Source organism: Mizuhopecten yessoensis, unplaced genomic scaffold (genome assembly GCF_002113885.1).
Source record: "Mizuhopecten yessoensis strain PY_sf001 unplaced genomic scaffold, ASM211388v2 scaffold6015, whole genome shotgun sequence".
In the NCBI taxonomy this organism is placed as follows: Eukaryota; Metazoa; Mollusca; class Bivalvia; order Pectinida; family Pectinidae; genus Mizuhopecten; species Mizuhopecten yessoensis.
The window spans coordinates 340,836-364,471 of record NW_018406337.1 but is presented as its reverse complement, the minus strand read 5'-3'; the positions used below and the strand labels follow the sequence as shown (position 1 = coordinate 364,471).

General features: G+C 35.6%; 1 protein-coding gene across 2 annotated transcripts in view; it reads right to left on the bottom strand.

Moving 5' to 3' along the window:
* Positions 1-6,215: 6,215 nt before the first annotated feature.
* The window catches only part of LOC110451425 (NXPE family member 4-like), a 28,896-nt gene continuing 11,475 nt past the window's right edge, over positions 6,216-23,636 (bottom strand). The window contains exons 1-6 of one of the 2 annotated variants that reach the window (XM_021499436.1): positions 17,535-17,591; positions 14,538-14,787; positions 12,600-12,674; positions 11,196-11,888; positions 10,281-10,327; positions 6,216-8,622 (exon numbers count right to left, since the gene is read on the bottom strand). In XM_021499436.1, the coding sequence (XP_021355111.1) occupies positions 7,823-8,622; positions 10,281-10,327; positions 11,196-11,888; positions 12,600-12,674; positions 14,538-14,602 (1,680 nt within the window). In that variant the 5' untranslated portion in view covers positions 14,603-14,787; positions 17,535-17,591 and the 3' untranslated portion in view covers positions 6,216-7,822. Of the gene's footprint in view, positions 8,623-10,280; positions 10,328-11,195; positions 11,889-12,599; positions 12,675-14,537; positions 14,788-17,534; positions 17,592-23,636 lie in introns of those variants that run through there. The other variant, XM_021499437.1, reaches the window with a different exon arrangement.

The window sequence follows — 23,636 nt, the reverse complement described above, 5'->3', positions numbered from 1 at the left end:
TAATTACTGGAGTTATTACCCTTGGTTTCATTAATGCGATGCATGCGTTCCATGATGTTGTATTGCACTCATTGATCTACCAGTTATGTTGAATGATTTCTCTTTTAATATCAATTACTCACAAATACTTCATATATTTCAATCATACAAACAACTGCTCATTCAATGTGTGACGGGCGTATTATATACCGCTCGCGGTAACCTTGTTATAACTATAATGGACTTAATAAAAGTGACAATAGTATTATTTAAATAATAAAACAGTATATATACAAGGCAAGATGTCTTAAAGTGCCTTTATCTATACAAGGAATTAAAAGTTCAATTAAAGAACATTACAGTATTCAAAAATATATTGCAAATAGTAAAGACGAAATATATCTCATTAACTTCCAGAATGAGTGGAAAAAATGGAAAAGGCTTATTGATATTTCCTAGACCTACTTTTTGCCGATTGTTTATATGTTTGATCTAATTTTAATTAATTGAAAAAGAGAGAGACCAAATTTAAACATTCAATGTATTATCTTAATTACCTAGCTACTGACACCTATATATTACCAGACTTCTATCCTTTAAATTGGTTTGTTTAATACTGGTACTTCTCCTCTTGTCTGTCTATCTTTCCGTCTGTCTATCTGTCTGTCTTTCTTTCTGTCCATTTACCTATCTTTATTTCCTCTATTTCTTTGTTTTCTTGTTTCTCTTTTCTGATTTTCCTTCCTTTCTAATATAACATTACAATAAAATAAAATTTCACTTGCAAAAAGAGCAATATTAATTAGTATGAAAGTATGTGTGAAAGTGGAATTCAGTATGTATAATGAAATGTATATGTTACTGTAATGTGAAAAATACTTTGAAAATAAACAAATAAAAAAAATTAAAAAAAATAAAAAAAATCTCCAGGGACAGATGTAATAGTCGCAGAATTTTGCCAAATATATTGGAATACAATTAAGAATGAATCCAGAGAGGTAGAACCAGAAATATTTGATGAAAAGGAATTATTAACAACACAATACAAAGGAGTAATTACGCTTACGTGTATGTATAAACAGGGGAACGAGAAGTTATTGCGAACTGGAGGCCACTTACACATTCAAATACCGACTATAAGATTATTACAAAAAATTAAGCTTTGCGATTAAACCTAGTGTGCAGAACGTAACACATGGAGATCAGAGGGGATTTATCAAGAAAAGGAATATAGAAGAGTCGGTAGGTTGCTATCAGGTATAATGGAATATGTAGATTCCGAAAACAAAGATGGGGCAATAATCTTTTTAGACCAACCAAAAGCGTTTGACAGAGTAGAATGGGGATGGTTGGAAAAAAGTTTAAGAAAATTTAATTTTGGGGGAAATATGATCAGATGGATAAATATGACGTATTAAAAGTCTCAATGCTGTATGCTCTTTAACGGTCATTTATCAAAATTCTTCACTATCAGTAGATCAGTTAAACGGGAATGCCCTTCACCACCGATGCTCTACAGTTTGCAAGCGGAACCTATCATATGCATGCACGGTAAGAAGCGATACACATGTTTAAGGTATCAATGTACCAGAGGTCAATAAAATGAAATGTCAAGCAAAAATAAGCATGTTTGTTGACGATCCGAAATTATTTATAGGAAACGAATACTCAAAACAAATAACATTTGAAGTACTGAACAAATACGAGAAAGCTTCAGGTGCAAAAATTAATGTTAAAAAGTCTAAAGGGCATATATAGGTCGCATAGAGGCCTTCAAACTTTAGAGCTATAACTTGGACGAAAGGTTATGTTAAAGCACTAGATATATTACAGACAAGAACAAAATATGGGATGATAAAATACGTAAAATAGAAAACATTATCATTAAATGGAAAAAAGAGGTCTCTCGCTTCACTTATATGCTTATTATGTACATATGAACTAAATCAAAATACCATAGGAGACACATTCATAAGACAAATAAATAATTTGATATATGAATATATATGGAACAGCAAAGTTAACAAAGGGCCGGTTTCCAGAACGGCCCCTTCTCTGATTCAAATTTCCTGTTGGTGGTGCATTGCCCATGCCGTTGTGGTCACAAATCTATAAAGATTTAGGTCACTTGGTTTGTTTTTTATGGCTTCTCAAAGTTGTACCTTTCATAAGCTGTCTAAGTGTTGATAAAATGTGCATGTTATGTAAAATATTAATGAAAATCTAATCAAATGATGGTCACCGTAAAGAATACATTCATGGCATGATTGTGACAAAAAATCATGTTTCCATCGCGCCTTTTGGCTGTTTTATGGAAGAAACAATCTCAAAAATGCCATTTTCGAATATAACATTTCAGACACAAAAACTGTGTTTTTTAGAGAATACACCCTTTTATGGGCGTTGGATGCAAACCAATTTTTATCCTATTAAACAGTACGTAATATGCTATTGATGAGAGGAAAAATCATCAAAATGTAAGTGGTGGAACATTTTCAAATGTTGGGTTGAATTAGCCTATGGTTGAATTGCCGATTTTCGACTTTCTTTAGATAATTAACAAAAAAACGAGAGTATTTGCTCGGTATGTTGAGAATATGTACACAGATATGAAAAAAAGTGAGAGAAACACTTTTTCATAAAAAAAATCCAAGATGGCTACTTCACAAGTCCCCGTGGTTGAAGACATTGGCTGACAAATAGACAGAACAACAAACAAAACGTGTTCCTTATGATTTTGGTTGGTTTTCGCATTTACGGGAGTGTTCATAGCTACGGGCGATTGTATAATACCTATATTTATAAGTTTGGTTAGTCACATGGTAACGGGGATCTTTCATATCGAGCCCCAAACATACTTTCGACATATGCACTCCGTTGCCGCATGGAAAACTATTTCAAGTTTTGTCGGAATTTCTTTACCTGTGGTTGTAATGGTCGAGGGTTTTCCAGCGTCCTGTAATACCCAAGGTAGTACAAGATACTGGAGATGTGCGCACACATTCCCATCGTTCTCTCTCCAACTGGGCACTGGCAGTAGTAGTCCTTTATTGGGGCCTCAACATCGGGTGAAACGGTGAACCGTATCCAAACGTTATATTTCGTTTGGCTTTTGTGTCGAGAATGTATTTGACATCGGAGAAGGTCTGGGGAGTGCTGGTAAAGCCACACCTCATAGTCTCCGTCATCACTTAAATGTTCGGCGATGTAACCAGGAGCCAGAGATATCTGATACGTTCCACACGTAATGGTTCTCAAGTAATCAAGATCGAGACGGGGAAACAGTACGGAAGATGCATCCATCTTGACAAACTCGGACCTTGCCCGTCTAGATAGATCCGGATCTGTCTTGACTCTCTGAGCTAAACCATTCGGTGTTGTCAAACGGTCCTTCATACGTTCAGCCATTAGCCTATCTTTGGCATCTCTCTCTGGAGATCTCTGGTAGATCGGTCCTCTAATACCATTCAGACAGGCTGTGACGGTTCGAAGCAAAGCCTCGATGACATTGATAAAGCTGTTAGACACCAATTGCGTTCGGAAGAACGTCCAGTGTTTCAGACGACCATGATAGGATTCCACAATCCACCTCGATTTGGTGATAGTTCTGTCAAGATTTGCTTGGACGTCAGAATGTTGACTTTGACCGGGTTTCAGGTATGACGGCATGCTAGCATTGAGGCCAGAGGCTTCGAGAACTGGTAGGACATCTCTAAAACCTCGGTCAACGACAACGTTGTCGTCTGGTTGTAGCCAAGTAACTAGCTTGTCCATGACTTTTTTTGTAATTGTAGCATCATTTTCGCTGCCAGTGAATGGTCCTACTGTGTCCAGAATGTAGCCATCTGGTAAGGCGATGCTCATGAATTTGAGATAGTTTCTCTTCTTCTGGCCACAGTAGGACATTCTCTGGAGCTTGTGGTCGGAGCTTTTCTGGATATAAATATAGGTGCCATCTAATATGGCAGTGGCTTTATCTCCAAAAAATGCTTCTGAAAAGACAGTATTGTGCCCGAGCAACTGTTCTCTTGTCAAGTGATCCGGACCTAGAAATTGTGGGACTATCGATGTGTCTAATGCCTGTACTATGGAGTGGAAAGTTTTGGACACACTTGACTTGGAAATTCCAAAAAGAGAAGAACACTGACTCCAGGAAATGTCGGTTTTCAGTTTTACCCAGAACAGTAATAGAGCATCGTGTGTAGTCTTGGTATATATACCAGATGAAAGATATGGGGAACAGTGCGAGTGGATTTCGAGGAACTGATCTTTGGACCAACCTGTCCAGGCCATGCATGCCGAGTCATCAAGAGAAGAAAAGCTTATTGTAAACGCAGACTGGTTCTGTGAAAGGACGTGCGACACCTCTAGGAGGTCATTAATGATTTCGGACGATTTTGATGGTAACTGAGATTCCAAGGAACCTCTACCATCAAGGACAACCTCTGTAGACGGATCTAAGTCGTTACCAATAAGGTGAATGGAGCAGACGCGGGATGAGGTGGGACACCACAGTTTGTGTGAATAGATCAGGTGATGTCTTGCACGTTTTGGTAAGACTGATGATTTTGTTCCATTTCTTGCAAAGGTAACAAGACAGAGACAGCATTTTTTGTGTGAAGATGATCCATTCAAAAGATCATGAAGGGTCAGCAACGGCAGGATATGGGACGGGGAGTCGTCTTCTTCCTCTATTTCCTGGTTCTGCTCGGGTTCAGGTTCAGGCTGATTTTTGTTCCGAAGATACTTCATGTAGCACTTCTGGCAAATAAGTGCTTGTTCCTTTGCTGACATCAATCCTTGTTGCACCAGCGTATCTAGGAGCCATTTATATTGTGGACTATTTACATTGCGTGCACTTCTGTTCTTATTGCCACTACGTTTCTTGAAGTATACTTGACACCCTTCTCCAACACATTTACCCTCCATCTTGAAACAATAACGATTGGTTTATGAAGCGTCGATAAAGTAACAAAATAGCAAGCCACCGATGATTGCTGTAAACAGCTAATACTTAGTAGTTTGGTACAATTATGCGAAAATGTGTGATAAATAACGAACAACTAATTACACAAAATAACAAGACAATATAATAAATCACATTCAATACCTCCAAGAAGCGCAGAATTGATTGATTACTTAGAACAAAATAAAGTATTTCATATGGATAATCTATCTATTCGATGTGGCGTGGTCGGCAGGCACAAAGAAAGTGAGACAAGTCAGGGTCCCAACCCTGACAGAGCCACAACGCTTTGGAGATGGGACAATAAAACAAGGAAAGTGAGACAAGAATAGCTAGCGTCGAGTCAATGATTCCGTAAACGTATAGACAAAGACAAGAAGATACGGATAAATGTACAAGGCCACACGATCAGAAAATTCAGAAGAGGACAACTTGAGATAGAACAGTATTCATGTATCAGGGTGTCCTCAGTGTAAATCTTTATATCGATACTGTTTATTTAGTCGTTACACATCATAAAACTGTCATGAAAATATCCGCTCTGATATTCAATATAAAAGTTTGTATATAATAAGCTATATAATAGGGTTTCAGACAAGGTTGTTACTCATTTCCCCTTTTCTTTCAATTTACAACCACATTCAGGCGGCGATATGAGAACGTTCCACCACATGGAATTAGCTGATTTTTGGTACACATATGAAACAAGTAAAGCTCTATCCGATTTTCTGATGGAAATTTGCATCCAAAACTATATAACGGGAGAAAATTGCAATTTTATGGCATTTTTCTTCATAATTGTGTCTCTGCAAGTGCATTTTCATCCGAGAATTTTTTTTTTTATGTTTTATGAATAAACACGATGTTTTGGAAATATTTATCAAAAGAAATTTATACTATGTTGCGAATTACAATTTCGAGATAACCTTCTTTTATTTACGAACTTATGTCTTTGATGCTGAAATTGACAACTTTATAAAAATACATTTTCACTGAAATTATGAAATCTGGGTGTCGGAAAGGTGTAAAATTATTCTTCGGAAAAGAAAAAAAACAGTAGTTGAGCTAGATAAGAAATTATATGGGGGCAGGCTCCTATGGAGAATTAACATTACTGGAAACAGGCCCTTTACACAAGTGTCACGACACTTGTTTTTGTTTCCTTTTCTGTTTTATAAAACATGGATTTCGATGTATTGTCAAACAAAATTTGAATAAAATAAAGTTTAAACCAAAGTTAACAAAGTATCAAAACAAACATGCTACTTAGAATGAGCAAAATGGGGGTTGTCAATGATTGATATAGACACAATCATAAAAATTAGCAGAATAAAACTTAAATACAGAAGTATACATAGTGAAATTGATACATGGAATATTTTGGGAAAATATTGAACTACAAAGTGTTGACATGAAATTCTTCACTAACTATTTTTTATGTAAATGCAGTAGTACAAAAAGTCTAACCCTAAAAATGCCATCAATATATGAGGAGGCACTAGTACACTGGCAAACATTACTAAGAATGTACAACAATATTTCCAAAAAATAATTTTAAACCAAGGTTTAATTAGTAACCATAAGTTATTGTTTAAGAAAAACCTATTATTTTTTAGAAACTGGGCAGAAAGTGATATAATCAAGATCAGTGATATATGGGATGTTCGACAAAACATTGTTCTGGATGGTAAATGTTCAAAATTAAAAAATCAATCCCTGGTGGTCAGAGAGCATCAAATCTAATCGAGAAAATGAAGAAATAACAACAGTACTATTTATAGCAGACGATTTATATGTAATACATAAAGGTTCATTCTTGAACAGCAACACACCAGAAAGTATGTACATGAATGTTAATGTGTGAGTTTATGTGTATTGTGTCAATTGTGTTAATTGTGAATAAAAGTGATTAAAAAAAATGTAAGGTTGGGAAAAAGAAAAACATTTCACATCATTATACACAGGGTTAACAAACCCTCGTTATATAGCTAGATATAATATACCCATTTCTATATCTACTGGCAATGTCACAGAATGAGCCCACTCTCGTTTTATGTGAAATGGTATTGAATGGCATTTAGGTAAACCTTGGATGATAAAACAAATGCTAGTTGAACGAGAGTTTGTCTACTCCATATGATTTTGCGACATGCTTGCAAAAGTTATGAGATTTTGAAAGTATGGTTCATACATGTAAATGTACATATTCCATGTGCATTCGTAGGAAAATCTACAAAACAAACAACTAAATCAACACAAAATCCTTACATAAAAACAGTGATGAGTTGGTAGCATTGGTAATGCAGCTTTTGATGTTTGACTAAAAACGACACGTTTAAATTGAAATATTTCGAAAATATGGAGAATTAAAATGTTCTTTGCTTTAAGTGAACTGTTGTCGATGATCGTATAGGGAGTGGAACGTTAACAAAACAGCAAAAAGTTGCCAAATAGTATTGCACATCTACTTTTCACTCTGTATCACCATGTCAAATTCCACAAAGATTACTCTTCTGGATTCCGAGATTATCGCGAGAATTTAAAGTGTTGACGGACAGACAGACGGTCATCGTGATTACTACAAGGCACTTAGTCTTATTAACGTATCAAATATTTCTGAAACCCTCAGCAGTGTCGGCCAATAGCACCATATCATCTGCATACATCAAGAAAATTGATGAACTTATTGCTTGTTACTCTATAGAAGGACAAACTTCTAAGCACAAATGCTTATTTCACAAAATGAGTATTATATTCGTATTATTTTGATAAAAAGATAGTTGTATTTTATAATAGAAAATTGATGAGTAAGGTTCTATCGGGGTTTCTATATTCAATTACACACTTAACCATGAAAGCCTATATTGACAACAAGCTTTAACTTGCTTTACATGCAAAATTGATAAGATTGTTCAGTGATATATCGTCCAACAGTGGAATTGGATGAATATTGACGTTTTCGTTTGCCACTGACATGTCCCACTGGTCAAGGTAAACTACTTTGTGTAGTAAATCATTGAACTCTTCCAGTAAAACCTGTTCCACGAACATTCCAATGTAGGCATATGGCTTGTTTGCATTGAAATAAGTTATGAGGTGAGGACCTTTAATGAAAACTTGAACATCAGGGGACCTCGTCAGAAGCCTCACAACGGCAGCCTTTGCATGTCGCACGTGGTCCCGTAAATCTACGTGATCACAGCACCTAGCGATGTGCCCATACCAGTGGATGATTACAATGGCAGAGCTGTTCCCCGGGATTTTGTCCAGTCTATGGGCTACAGATTTAACGTTTTTCCGATCTGACCCTGGTGTCCCGTGGAAGGGAAGCTCGTGCGGCTGCCATTCAGTGTCCAATCCCAATTTGGTGTTATACGCACGGGCGAACTTTTGCCATGCATGACCTGAAATATGTGCCGAATCCTTGATATTTAAGAAAGTCGCAAGACGGATGAACCACTGCCTCGTTGTTGAATCACCAATCGAAATGACAGGTCTATCTTTGAGACACGCCAGATACTTCTCCTTACTTAGGTCAACTGTGGGCTGGCAGATAAGGTTGTGATACACTCCCCTGTAGAGAAAGCCTGACGGTACAGTACTGTTCCATGTTAAGGCGCGAGGCAATACATTGCAGTGAGTAGAAGGCACCGGATAGTCCAGATCTCCTTTGGAGCCTAAAACAAGTAGATGTGTCTCATCAGTGAAGTAATTAAAACTAGATCAAATGTAAAACAATATATTGCCCAAACTTGTAATGAAGAAACAACATATCAATACTGAAGACAGCATTAACGCTAAGCGTTATGACTAAGATTTGTTGCGTCTGGTGTTCGAGTTCCATGGGATATTGCAATCCTTTGTTAAGTTTGTCCTTTAGGAACAATGCCATGACTACTGCCAAAATGCCTATACTGTAACTGTATAATAAAACGAATTTATTGCATCGAGAATTTTGTCGAGTCAAGAGCTGTCAAGTGGCGACCCTCATACTATAGGGAAATCTTGAATTTCTAAAAAATTTGCATCTTTATCTCGGCTACGTGATTTTATTTGCGCTTACAACTTTACTCCTTTGCTATTTCATCTTTTTATATCTACCACTGATTGAATTGAAGTGCTTGTAAAGGGCAACTCAGACACGGACTTTTGCCTATTCTTTTCAAATGTCGTAGAAAAGCCAAGTCTTAAAACCTTTCGATATCAAATTACAAACACGAGGAAAACATTTTCGGAATTATTGAGATTTCGGTAGGTAAAAATGCATGTTGTTTCAGTGTTGAAGCAGTATGCATTTGTGCGGCAATATTACCCTCGAGTGCTATAACCAATCCCAGTATCTCCACGTGATAGTTCTGAAATAATGACTTCTGGACACTCTTCCCAAAAACGTATTTTCGCCGTAATAAATGCCTAGGGCGCTTTAAAATAGCTTAAATCGTGCGCTTATTAGGATGATTAAATGTGGGTTTTCATAGTACAACTTGTGCAGTTGTAACTGTTGCTACATTATAACAGGAGGACATTATAAACATTACAGTGTGGCTGACGGTTTGGAAATCGTGATCGTGGCTAAACAATCCACTTCACGGAAGTTCAGCCACGGTCACTGGACATAGAGCTCTGATTTAAGAGTGCAAGTACTGTTAATCGTTGAGAAGGGGGTACATATAAATTTAATTCCTCTAGAAAAAGAGAAAGGGTGTCAAGTCAATTACGTCGAATACGGTATGTAGTAAAGTGTTTCTGTGGTACAATGTAGGCCATACCTACATCACACATAGTTACACTTTACATGAGGAAGACCAACCTTGCTGTCATGCATGTGATTAACCATTTACAGTCAAACACTTTATGATTGAATGCGCTGATTTAAAACAAATATGTGGCAGATTTTATAATGTACCCTTTATGAAACGTTTATTTGATACATTTTCTGTGCAATCAATCTTTGATTATTTACATTCAATTAATATCTATAATAAGATTTGATATATTTTATAAATAATTCGTTTGCTATTGATATATTTTGATATGTACTGACTTACTGTGGAATCTAGTGTTTAAAAAAGATAATGACGAAGTTGAAACAAAATGCGATCAATCTGTTTCGTGTACTTTTACATCATTATACTTTTAGAGCAAGCAGACTGCCAACCGTATTCTGGACACACGTATGCAGTTACCAGTGAACTTGAGGCTGTCTAGTCTACCGATGTTAATCTGACAGCTTATCCGAAAATAAATACAAATTACAAAATGCCTGTCCTGATTATGAAAACAAAATAATAGTTTACAATGTCTCTAATAAAGTGATAGGTAATAAAACACTTACTTGGAACAATAGTCACGTGGGTCTGCTTCAGCATCACATCCTTATATCTAAACAGAAAACAACCTCACATAAAACGCGTGATCGTTAAAGTCCACGTGCACTGTCAAAGGATTGCAATAGGTAAAGTATTTGTATTGATGTAAAACAATATAGAATATAACAAGAGTACCGCGGGGCCGAACAATATACGCCCGTCAAATGCCATATAGTATTATATACTTTCTTACATTGAAATAAGATCTGCATCATTCAAAAAGTGGTAAGCTGACATGCTATAAAAATGTAGGAGAAAATCTCTGCATAAAAAAACAAATACTGAAATGAACAAAGGGCATTAATTTTTTGGGGAAATTGTCGAATCAAAATTCTTTTAAGGGGGACACAATTTCATATCATGATTATTATGTATACCAAGTTTCAAAGAGATCTTTTGAAAAATGAAGGAGGAGTTTGCCGGACAATATCAAATACTGAAATAAACAAAGGGCAATAACTTTTGCAAAAATTGTCAAATCAAAATTCTTTTAATGGATACACAACTTCATATCATGATTATAATGTAAACCAAGTTTCAAAGATATTCGTTGAAAAATGTAGGAGGAGATTGCCGGACAAACAAAAGTTTACGCCGGACGGACCGACGGACGGACGGACAACGCCATAACATAATACTCCCGTCAAATTTAACGGGCGTTTACAAATGTATATCGACCTATATGTATATGATAAATATGTGTGCTCCAACTAGTACCACATCTTATACGAATTCTTCAATGTCATTTCTAAACTATCTTCAATCCATTTGATCAATATTCGAAACATAAAGCTTAAATTCGATCTACCAAAATAATTTGCATATTGACTATTTCTAGATCTGACGCATGCAATGTATCACATCAGTTTTTATCAATTTACCTGAGTATTTTCCTTGTGAAGTTATCGTAGTACAAAGAATCGTCCCAGCCATACTTTACCCATTTTTCACACGGAACAGATTTAGGCTTCCCACAAAATAAAGAGATGTTGTAATTTTCATGTGTTAAATTACAGAATCCTCCATATGTTTTGTTCAGCCAACCAGATGTTTTTGATGCACATTGAGTCATCTCGCTTTTCGCGTTCTCAACAAATGTTGCGTTTATGAATTTATAAGAACCATATACGTTCACGTAATTTGTAAATAAACCGATACCCTCCTTCGTGTTGGTGACAGACACTTTCACCGATACATTTCCCGCCCAAAACGCCATCACGTGACCTGTGTAGGTTCCATTCATATTGTCAACCACGTAACCAGCCACAGACGAACTTCCGTCCGCATTTTTCAGCCAAATGTTGAGCAAGTCGCCTCCTTGTGTCAGGGACTTGTTGTTACCATTATAGAGGTGTATTCTCACTCTGAGTTCTGTACCTGCTGTGATAGTCTTTGTATTCCTGTCAACATCTAGCTCTACCACACAAAACCGAGGATCATAAAGTTCTTTAAAATCAGCAACCCGCTGTATCTGACGATATTCGGAATAACGATCCAGGATGTTTCTGGAAATAGCCGCCATTGGGGTTTGTAATGCTGTCTTAATGATAATTGAGAGCGATGAGTCACTATGCCTGTCAAAGAAAAAATAAACAACTTCAATCAACATGTAAAACAATGTTTTACAAGCCAATCAAAAGCTTTCCTTTAAGTCAGGGTATGGCTAAATCATAAGGGATGCGCGTATATACAATTGGAGTATGGCGTAATCCGCGAAGCGGTTCATGCTAAACAGCGCATAAGTACATATGACAAAAACAACTCGTTATTTAATTTATCATTTATGGTATTGAACAAAAAAAAAAAATTAAACAAGGGTACCCCGTAACCGCAACACAATATGCTCATCATACATTGAATGAGTAGTTGTCTGTACGGTTGTACATAAAGGGCCATAATACTTCATAATATACGGTTGGACAATGGTGGTTATCTTGTCTGAGCTATCATGATTATAAACCTTCCTATTTTAAAAGTTTGAAGTTAGTACGTTAAAAACTACTCGAGATATCGAGCGGACACTGTTTTGGTAATTGAATAAGGGCAATAACTCCGTAAATTACAGGCCAATAAGTACGGTTATCGAACTTGTCCGAACTATAATGGCAATGAACCTTCCTATGAAGTTTGAACTGAATCTGTTGAAAATTACTCAAGATATCGACCCCCCCCCCCCCCCCCCCCCTCATTGGACGGGCGTTTGAAAAATAAACGACAGTTAAAGGAGGTCCCTGTTTAAGTTTTTATCAATATTTGACCTCGCTTGCTGGTGACCTTGACCTTACCTGAAGCTGATATTCGTTGCCAACTGATTGAAGTAAGAGATGAAGTGCACATTGCTGGTAGTCAGACTCTGTATCCTGGACGGAAGAAGAAATTAAGGTAGCGATTTTATTAATTGTCACTTCCGGGACCAAAAGAAAATATATATTGAACATACAAATTCGCACAAATACTACATACAACTTCCGAGAAACATAGAGAAGCACCATGGCATCATTTATAATCGCAATGAAGAGTTGCACTGCGAGCTGATTTCTTACTCGGAATATTGTTCTTTAAGGTAAAAAGTTCCAACAGATTAAACGATATCGTAATCACTGTTACTAATGTGAAATTTTCTTTTCAGAATTTTTCAAAAGAAATATTTTTAAAAAATCTCATGTTGCCATGCATTTGAAAGATTTATAGTTCGAAATAAAAAATAGAAATACACTACCCTCCCACAAAAAACAAGATGCCCAGAGGGCCTGTATCGCTCACCTGAATATGTTTGAAATAATTGGTATGAAGTAAAGATATAGCACTCCAAGGTAGGTGCTGTAAGTACATATGAAATTTCAGAAAGATCCATCCAGTACTTCTGGAGATATAGCGAGAACAAACTTCAAACAGAGCCCCACCCCTATGCCCCTAGGGTGGGTCATACCCACCGTTTATCCAAAATTGAGACCCCTTGGCCCAAGGATGCTCCAGACTAAATAAGGATAGAATCCCTTAATCCCGATGGTCGAAGAAGGATTTGAAAGGTTTTACCTCTATTTCTCCTATTGGGCCCGCCCTTCTGCCCCCTGGGAGACCACACCCACTGCTTATACAAACCTGAGTCCATTGGCTCAAGGATGCTCCAGACTAAATTAGGATAAAATCCCCTAATCCCTATGGTAGAAGAAAGATTATAAAGGTTTTACTTCTATTTCCCCTATTGGGCCCCGCCCCTCAGGTCCCTGGCTGGCCAGACCCACCGTTTATACAAAATTGGTTCCTCTTCACCCAAGTATGCTTCAGACCAAATATGGAACAAATCCTTTCATTCCTAAAGAAGAAGAAGGATTTTAAAGATCTTGTTATATTTCCCCTATTGGGCCCCGCCCTTCAGTCCCAAGGGGGGCCAGACCCACCGTTTATACAAAATTGGTTCCTCTTCACCCAAGTATGCTTCAGACCAAATATGGAACAAATCCTTTCATTCCTAAAGAAGAAGAAGGATTTTAAAGATCTTGTTATATTTCCCCTATTGGGCCCCGCCCTTCAGTCCCAAGGGGGGCCAGACCCACCGTTTATACAAAATTGGTTCCTCTTCACCCAAGTATGCTTCAGACCAAATATGGACCAAATCCTTTCATTCCTACAGAAGAAGGGGGATTTTAAAGAATTTGCTATATTTCCCCTATTGGGCCCCACCCCTCAGTCCCAGGGGGGCCAGAGCCACCATTTATACAAAAGTGAGTCCCCTTGGCCCAATGATGCTCCAGACTAAATTAGGATAAAATCCCTTAATTCCTACAGTAGAAGAAGGATTTTAAAGGTTTTACCTCTATTTCCCCTATTAGGTCCCGCCCCACTGCCCCCAGGGGGTCACACCCACCGTCTAAGGAGGCTCCAGACCAAATTTAGTCAAAATCTACTTGGCCGTTCAGGATTAGTAGCGTTTTAAAGGAAAAGTTGACGGACGGACGACGGACGCTGCGATATGGCATAAGCTCACCATGGTCCTTCGGACCAGGTGAGCTAAAAAAAACACTGTAGGGGTAGCACTGCGTAACATTGCAAGTCTACACTTTATAATTGCTGTCATGCAGGAAACATTACAAGCACATCATCCAAATGATGGATAAATGACCCATTTGACAGAGGAAGTCACTGTTAGCCAGAAACTCCTTTTGGTTGCTTGATACACCTAATAATACACCTATTAAAGGGAGATAATTCACAATACTTACACGACTAAGACGAGCACGGTGATGACAAGGCCAATTAGCACCTTGACTGAGAGGCCTTGAGTCATGACGACACTTTCAACCAAGAGGGTCAATCTATTGCAGTCCTACTGAACAAAGAGTGTTAAATGACCCTCGTCTCGGCGTTGCCGGTATGATCTTCAAATGTGTATAACGGCTATCCCAGCAGCGAAACCTCCATAGTTTTAGTTAGAGAAAGTTATCATCAAGCCATGGCGACAATCAGTTCTCGCTGAAAATGACAAAAAATATATTGAATAATATGTTGGTATTTTCTGTGTAACGTTTTGTTTTGTTTTTGTATTGTTTCAATTTTCATCGACAAAGCGAGTCATTTGAGCCAAACAACACTGTAAAATCAAACTAGAAATGAAAGGTTTAAAAAGTGTAGATCAAATTCTTTTTATATGAACGATGAACGAATGGGATGGGAAATGATATCAGATTTGTGTAAAGAAACCATTTAAGACATGTTATGGGTCGTGTGCAAAATTAATTATATGCATCAACTAAGGTAACATGTGGTGATTTTAATGGTTTTGCAATAGTCTTAGATTTTTAATTTATTTATCGTTCAGCTAATTAACGTAAGCGTTGTGCCTCAGTACCTTATCAAACCCATCTCTTTGGCATTTATGACGTGGAGGCTGGTTATAACAGTGAGAACCGGTGCCACATCACATTTAGATCTTACCATCACATCACATGAAATAGCTTACTTGGTCAGCGAGTAACAGCACGCAATCCCATATTGGCAAAATTTAATTTCAAACCAATTAGAAAATCAATCCAATTCCCACCAAAATGGATATTTGAAAACGCCGATTGGCCAAAAATCGAGACCATTTATAAAAATAATAATTAAACGAAGTTACCGGCAATGACATTGACACATACACTAAAATCCTGACAAAACAAATAATAAAGCAGCGTCATAAACCATACCAAACACTTCCGGTACACCAGGAGAATGAAAACCTATTTAAACCCTGGTGGAATGAGGACTGTTGTACAACACAACAAAACACTTGAACAGGGAAAAGTTTGCAAGAAGTTTAACTCTGTAGGGGGTCTACAGAAATAAACTTCTAAAGTCATAAAATAGCTGCAAATAAGTTCAACAGAACATGTAAAAAATACCAAAAAAACACCATTGGATTGATTTTTGTATCTCGCCAAACAATTAAACGAATTATAAAACCGTATGGAATAAAATCAAAGCCATACAAGGGATACCACTTAAAGACATACCAATTCTAGTGGGAAACGCGGAAGGTAAAGGACTCGCGCAACTAAATCAGCCAATCAGCAAGTGTTTCAAATACCCTTCCCATTTTTCATTAACTCTATGGAAAGTCAGCCTGCAGTTACAGGACAGTACTGGAGTCAGCATTATCTTGTATCATGGCCATGGTTTCCGTTAGCAACCCCTCCCTCCGATACGATAGCCGCCATCTTATTGTTGTTTGGTTCATACAAGTCGCATTTTGACGGGTTTTGCAGACAATGAAGACATCCAGAATAGGAAGGTAGGTTCTTACTTTTGTATTAGAATGTTCTACACATATAATTAGAGCATGTAACTGCATGTAACAGTTGTCGCCTGGTTACGTTTTTTAATGGCGACCGTTGTTGGGAAAGTTTTCGGTCCGATAATGGCCGTCTGCGGCTGTTCCAGGAATTGTACAAGTGAGGTTTTGCGGCAGCAGGAAATATAGATTAAGCTCATCCGACTAATTAAAAAAAGACAAATCATATGAGGAAATGTAAATATAACGATTGAACGACTGTCAGATTGCAGTTAAAGCCAATATGAATGCAATCTGGGTGACAGATAAATAATCATCTATACATAGCATTCATACAATCTGACAGACGCTCAATCCCTAAGTAATCCCTACCTAAAATGTCTCCGGTCAAATACACAGCTTCTGATTAATTCAACTGGGTAATTGAAGTCATATTTTACATTGAATAAAACCTACAGATATTAAACTTTAGAAAATCGTATAGTTTTAGTAGATTTTAATTTATGATGGCTGATTGATATGGGGTCAAAAGTCAGGGCCACGGGGAGTTCCCGTCCCACTTTACCGGTTTGACTTGTAAACTTCCGGTTGTCAAAGCAGACGCCTGTAGCGCTCTTACATGCCATTAAACTCACGAAAAACGCCTTTTGAATCCTTTGTCAGATATGTTTTTATGAATCTAGACAAAACTTAGTAATAACATGTAGTAAATGATTTAGTTGTGAGAGTCCTCAAACAAATTTAGAAAAGCGGATAAACTGGCAAAACAATTCCAACAGCAGTAATCAAAACTGTACATGGGAATTTTTAGAAATAGAATAAAGACTTAAAACGAAATGAAAGAATATGTCAATGACAAAGGGGAAAACGAAGTATAAATACACAAAGGTGCTAAAAACAAAACAAAAATACATCAACAGGATTAAACATTCTAGCATACACAATACTGAAAAAATGTCCGAATAAAAATAATCACAATATTTCGGATCTAATGAATACGATTTGGTAATCAGGGATATACCCGAAAACTTGCAATAAAGCCGTAGTCATTCCAATACTAAAACCCGGAAAAGATAAAGAAAATCCGGCATCGTAGACCAATTTCCATAGCAGCTCATGATCATCTATGTAAAACCCTCGAAAACATGATAAATAATAGACTCAAATATCATGTAATCAAAATAACCTAATTAATGAAAATCAAAGCGGTTTCAGAAATCATAGATCCGCTCAAGATTCTTTAATTAGAATAACAACGAAATTAAAAACACGCTTCGTAAAAATCCCGTACATGTACGCTTTAACCGGTTTTTTAGATTTAGAAAAAGCCTTTGACCTTACATGAGGTGCTCTTAAAATCACTATAAAAAAATGAGAATAACAGGCAATATCCGGACGTCCATAACACATGTCGTGAAAGTTGGAAAATCCAAGTAAGAATTAATAATACCTCATACTGGAAAACGGAGTACCACAGGGTAGCGTAACCTCACCAGCCCAATTCAACATATATACACTGACCGTATCATAGCTGTCCGAATACAAGGCTCATAACATTGCCTACAGCCATCATATATCATTAGTTCCATACACCTGTCATAGTACCCTTATCGTACGCGCATTGATAGCCGTCGGGGTATTGCTATACTAACACGCACCATTAGGGGTGTATCTCTGTAGGAAAACCTGTTTTGATCGGAATTATTGTCTTAAATTTATCTGAGATCCAACAGGTGAATCCAGAGTTGGTGTTCGGGGAATGAGCCCTATAGATTCACCTGTTGGATCTCAGATAAATTTAAGACAATAATTCCGATCAAAATAGGTTTTCCTACAGAGGGCTACAGAGGGCTCATTCCCCGAACACCAACTCTGGAGAATTGAAAGGAAAGTGTTTAATCCTTTGAAGTTTAGTTATAGCCTGTTTCAACTAAGAATGTCAACTCATGTAGATATGATACTAAAGTCAATAATAAAATGGATAAAAAGGTTTTATTTCCTACATATAACTGTAATACACATTTAACACAGAACTAAGTAGTAGAAAATAATCATTGAATATTAATTTTTACATTATATGAAAAAGAAAAATAACATTACACTATATGAAAAACAAAATTCCTTAATTTAAACCACATTGATACTAATGTCAGCGATAAAATACAGTTTCTATTCCTACATATAACAGTAATACACATTTAATACAGCACTAAAAGATAGGTATTATTAAACATAAATATAAACAGTAAACCTTTCTGGAGCTAAAGTAGATGAAGAATTTTGCATGAATCATGATGATTAGTTGGAATGGATTTTTGGAATTCAGAAATTTTGCCAAAAAATATAATATCTGCCTTTATTTCGAATGTTTGACCAGTTTTTAAGTATATCCATCTACGTATGTCTTGACAGAAGTTATTTGTTATTTGACACCGTTACAAAAGATGTTCTATAGTTTGTTTGCTTTCTTGGCATACATTACATAAATCACATTGTTTGATTCCAATTATTTTCAAATAATGATTAAGTGGAAGTATTCTTGAAAGAAGCCTGAAAGTGACCCATTGAATGCTAGTTTTTAAGTCCATATATAAAGTTTTCTAAATCAATCATTTTGAGTCCACCCTCACTATAGTCTTGAACAATTGTTGAGCGTTTTATTCTATCAACTGGTGATTGCCAGACATTTTTTTTTCTTCAATGATTGAATTATGTCTCTAATTGGAGTAGGGAGAGATATAAACAGGTGATTCATTTTTGCGATGATAAGGTAAATTTGGTTGTTCCCCATTTTAGTTTTTTCAGTATTTACTTTTAACCTCGATATTTTAGCATATTTATATCATATAAAGATTGTGTGCCATTTAAAATAACGGATGTGTCATCAGCGAACTGTGAGAGCCCGTGTTCTTTGGTATTTATGTTTATGCTCTAAAGTTTTTATTGGTTTTTTTTTACCATGATAGCTAATATTTCAACTACCAAAAGAAATAAGTAAGATGATACCGGATCCCCTTGTCTACAAACCCCTTTTTATGTCTACAAAGTTGGGTTAAAAAACCATTCTGTATGATAGCCTAGGAAGTATTTGTATTAAAATATAACAGATAATAATATCAAACTGAGGTCACACAAGTTAAACACAATTCATAAAAATCTGAAAATAAGTACAAGTTTAACTAATATATGACAATATTATAAGAGATTTCACACAAATCTGAAAATACAAGTTTAACTATTATATATCATAATAAATATATATGACTGATTCTGAAAACTGTTCTAAATATTAATTATTATTTTGCAATTATTAGCAGTTATTGATTATCTGATTAGAAGTTGATTTACCTGTGCAATTTACCTGTACACCATTTCTGCAATAGACTATAACTCACTATCATCACAACTGGCCACCTATGTAAACATGTGATTTTAAGCAGAGTTGGTGTTCGGGGAAGACCCCATCTATAGCTACCAATAAAACTTACCTGTGGGACTTACCTGTGGGAACTCAAGTACACTCTGTATGTGTATTATAAATGTAATACATGTACATATCTATATTTTATTTTGTAAACTTATATTATTTATATTAATCTTATAAATTATATTTTAAGAACACACTAATTAGTATCTTAGTTATTTGTTGAATAAAAACAAATTAAGAAGTGTTAATTTATACCTTTCAAATACAGATAAGTGAGAGATTAAAACACCTAGCCGCGGTGCCACTGCCTATAACGATGTAGTATTATGACAATGTTGTATATTGGTTTCCGTATGTTCTGCTTCCTGATCTCAATCCATTGTTTTATTATCTTAATTAAATCGAGATGTTTTTGAGATAAGTATATTTATTTCGCTGTGTTATGCATTTATTGATATTTAAGGGGAAATTCTAATATACATTTTAACAACCCAACAATAGCTTACACATGCTGACAGTGAAAGTGTCAGGGGCGTAAAGGGTTTTGGAGTGTCGAGTGACAGTCCATGGAGCCACAGCAAAACAGTTTTATAGTCTGATGAAACGATGAGATAACAAGCGGTTAATTATTAACAGGTTCTTTGACAGATTAGATCAAGTTTAAGCGGAAACAGTGGACCCATTATCAGCACGGTTCATGCATCACTGCACATATGGAGACGGTAGTCGTTTGTTTATAATTGGGCATCTGTGGAAAGATATTCACTTCTCCAAGAATTGTTCCTATTTCCTTCGGGCAGTATGACATAAATTTCTGAAGAATTTGTTGCCATTTATGGCAAGCCGTCGTTGTGTTTCTCATTAATTTCTTATATATATATCGGTGTGGGATCTAAATTATTACTTTCATGGCCTGGGGAAAGCTATTCAGCCATACTTCCGAGACAAATATATTTGAAAATGGCAAATACATTAATAAAAAGCATTAATGAGATTTTGCAATGAAAATAAAACTTCATATGAGGTCTGCTTTAATGAACGTTTAAAATTTCCTTGACGAGAAATTTCGAATTTCTAAAAAATAGAATCAGATTACAAGGTGCTTTGTTTTGATATGTATGTGATTATTGGATCAGACTTAGGGAAGGAAATAATTACTTAAGTAATGCAAAATTCTTAACTTAAGCTGAGGAATGTGAAACCACTGGACAGGTTGAAGACTGTCTATAGGCTTAGCCATAAACTTGGGTTTCACAGTTGCCCCTGTTTTTCAACTCCCAGACAATCCATGTAGTGTAGCAGGTATAAATTAAACAAACGTCATAATCAGCTGGTTGGTTAACTTCTTTCATCAATATGATTTTTGAAAAACATCCTGAAATTTACAATTTGGAGATTTGAAGAATACAATCATGATCTTGAATTTTCATGATGTAGCATCATAATGGATGATAAAATTATACAAGTGGCTAATTTACTAACACTCAGAACGCAAAACAATATACATATAATCTCATCGTTTGGGTGTAAAAATTGTGATTAAAGGATTTTCAGAATAGGAACCTCATGCTTTTGTATGTGTACTCTTTGTCTTCATTTCCTCGATGACAATGTTTTTGTTATAATAGTATGTAATGCAAATATAGCATCTATCGTACTCACTTCCGGACGATATCCGAATTGAGCATCTGTTAAAATATCATATTTTGTACAAACATCTAAAATGCGTTTATTAAGTATAGAAGTAAAAAGTTTACTAAGACAGCTTATTAAACTGATGTCTCGAAAGTTATTAGGGTCATTACGTGTACCTTTTTTTATGAACAGGAATAATAATAGCAGATGACCAATTTGCAGGATCAAGTTCAAGTTCAAGTTCTTTATTAACTTTGAGTCTTGCGACTCATCAGTGTAACACATATACATGATATATATATATATATACTTTCTCATAACATTGACAAATATCGAAAATACTAATAAATACACAGACGAGACAAAACACTCGGAGAGCATAACTACTTATGTTAATAAAGCTCTTCTTGAATTTGCAGCTTTAATGTATTTGGCCAATTTTGCTAATTCATTTGTGTTTTGTCCGTTAAATAACTGAATTAATTTAAACATGCTCGGTTTTTTACAATAGTACTTTTTTAAAAATTTCTCACGTAAATCAGAATAACAGGGGCATTTAAGAATAAAATGAAATTCATCTTCGACATCATCTATATCACAAGCGGTACAGATTCTTAAAAGTCGCGGAATATTTTGATAACGACCTTTCTCTACATTTAAATTATGGGCTGAAAGCCGAATTTTTGTTATTTCTTTTAAGTAACCTTTCATAAACGATTTTCTTAAATAACCCTGTATACCAACTTCTTTGTTAAGACATGTATAAAAAAATCCTTTTGATGATGTTCTAATTTGTTCTATACAATCTTGTCTATAAATATCTAAAAGTCTTTCTTTAATTATAATCAAACAGCTATTATCAATGTTATCTGTTTGCCATATGTAACCTAGACCTATTCTATATAATTCATTCTTGATATTAATTACCCATTTGTCGTTACGCACTAACATGTCTTCATAACATGATTTTAAAATGCAATTATCGGTATTTATAATCTTTATCCAATACTTAAAAATTCTGAATTTCCTCAGCAGTGATAATGGATATCTACCAAGCTCTAAATAGACCATAGCATTACAAGTATTTTTACGCACACCGAGTAATTTTTTACAAAACATAATATGTATTTTTTCAACATCCGGGGCTTTATGAAAACCCCATATTTCTGAACCGTAACACAAAATACTGTTTACATATGTATCAAATACTGATAGTTGGGTTTCAATATTAAAATAATTATTACGACATACATTCATAACTGAAAATAAAGCTTTCCTTCCTTGATCTGCTATTTTTTGCTGTGTTTTTCTGAAAGTGCCGTTGTAATTTAACAACATACCTAGATAATTAAATTCATTTACGATTTCCAAAGGACATCCGTTATATGTCCAATTTCCATTGTTTCTTAAAATACCACCATTTCTAAAAACCAGCACTTTTGTTTTATCTGTATTGACCGTTAGATCCCACTTTTTTGTAAATGCTTCTAAAGAATTTAACATGTCTTGCAAGCCTTCTGGTGTTTCCGAAAAAATTACCATGTCATCTGCGTACATCAGCAGGAACAGATTTAAAGTTTGAATTTCTATCGATGGACAGTTGTCAATTAAAAATTGCATCTCACAGTCATTTACATATAATGAAAACAATAATGGAGACAAAATTTCCCCTTGAAACAATCCGTTTACACAATTGAAGAAGTCAGATAATGAACCATTATACTTAACACAACATTTTACGTTATTATACAAAGACCTTATTAACACTAATAACTTTCCATCAATTCCTTCCCTTATTAATTTGAACCACATATTTTGTCGATTAATAAAATCAAATGCTTTTGTATAATCAATAAAACAACAATACAATCGTTTCTTATGTTTAAGACTCCGATTAATTATGGCCTGTAATGCAAATATAGCGTCTATAGTTGAAAGATTTTTTCTAAATCCAAATTGAGCGTCAGTTATCTTACTGTATTTCTTATCAAATGACATCAGTCTATTATTAATGATTGACGTAAAAAGTTTTCCCAAACAGCTAACTAGAGTAATACCTCTGTAATTATTAGTATTATTTGCATCTCCCTTCTTAAAGACAGGCACAATATTACCTTTAGACCATGTTTCCGGAAAGTGCCCGGATGTGAGTATATTGTTGAATAAAATAACTAAGCATGGCAATAAAACAGTCTTAAATTTAATCATGTATTCGTTTAAAATGCCATCAGGACCACATGCCTTATTTGTATTTAATTTCTTTATTGCACACAATATCTCAGACTCTGTTATATTAACACCCGGCTTCTAAAATATTGTTAAACAACATGCACAAATTGGGAAGGAGTAATTCTTCACAGTTAATAAAGCATTCATTTAACAAACCATCCAGTCCATGCGCTTTGCCACATTTCAAATTTCGAATAGCGGATCTTACTTCATTAAAAAGAATCGGTGCATCTAGTTCATCATACATAATATCTTTATCAA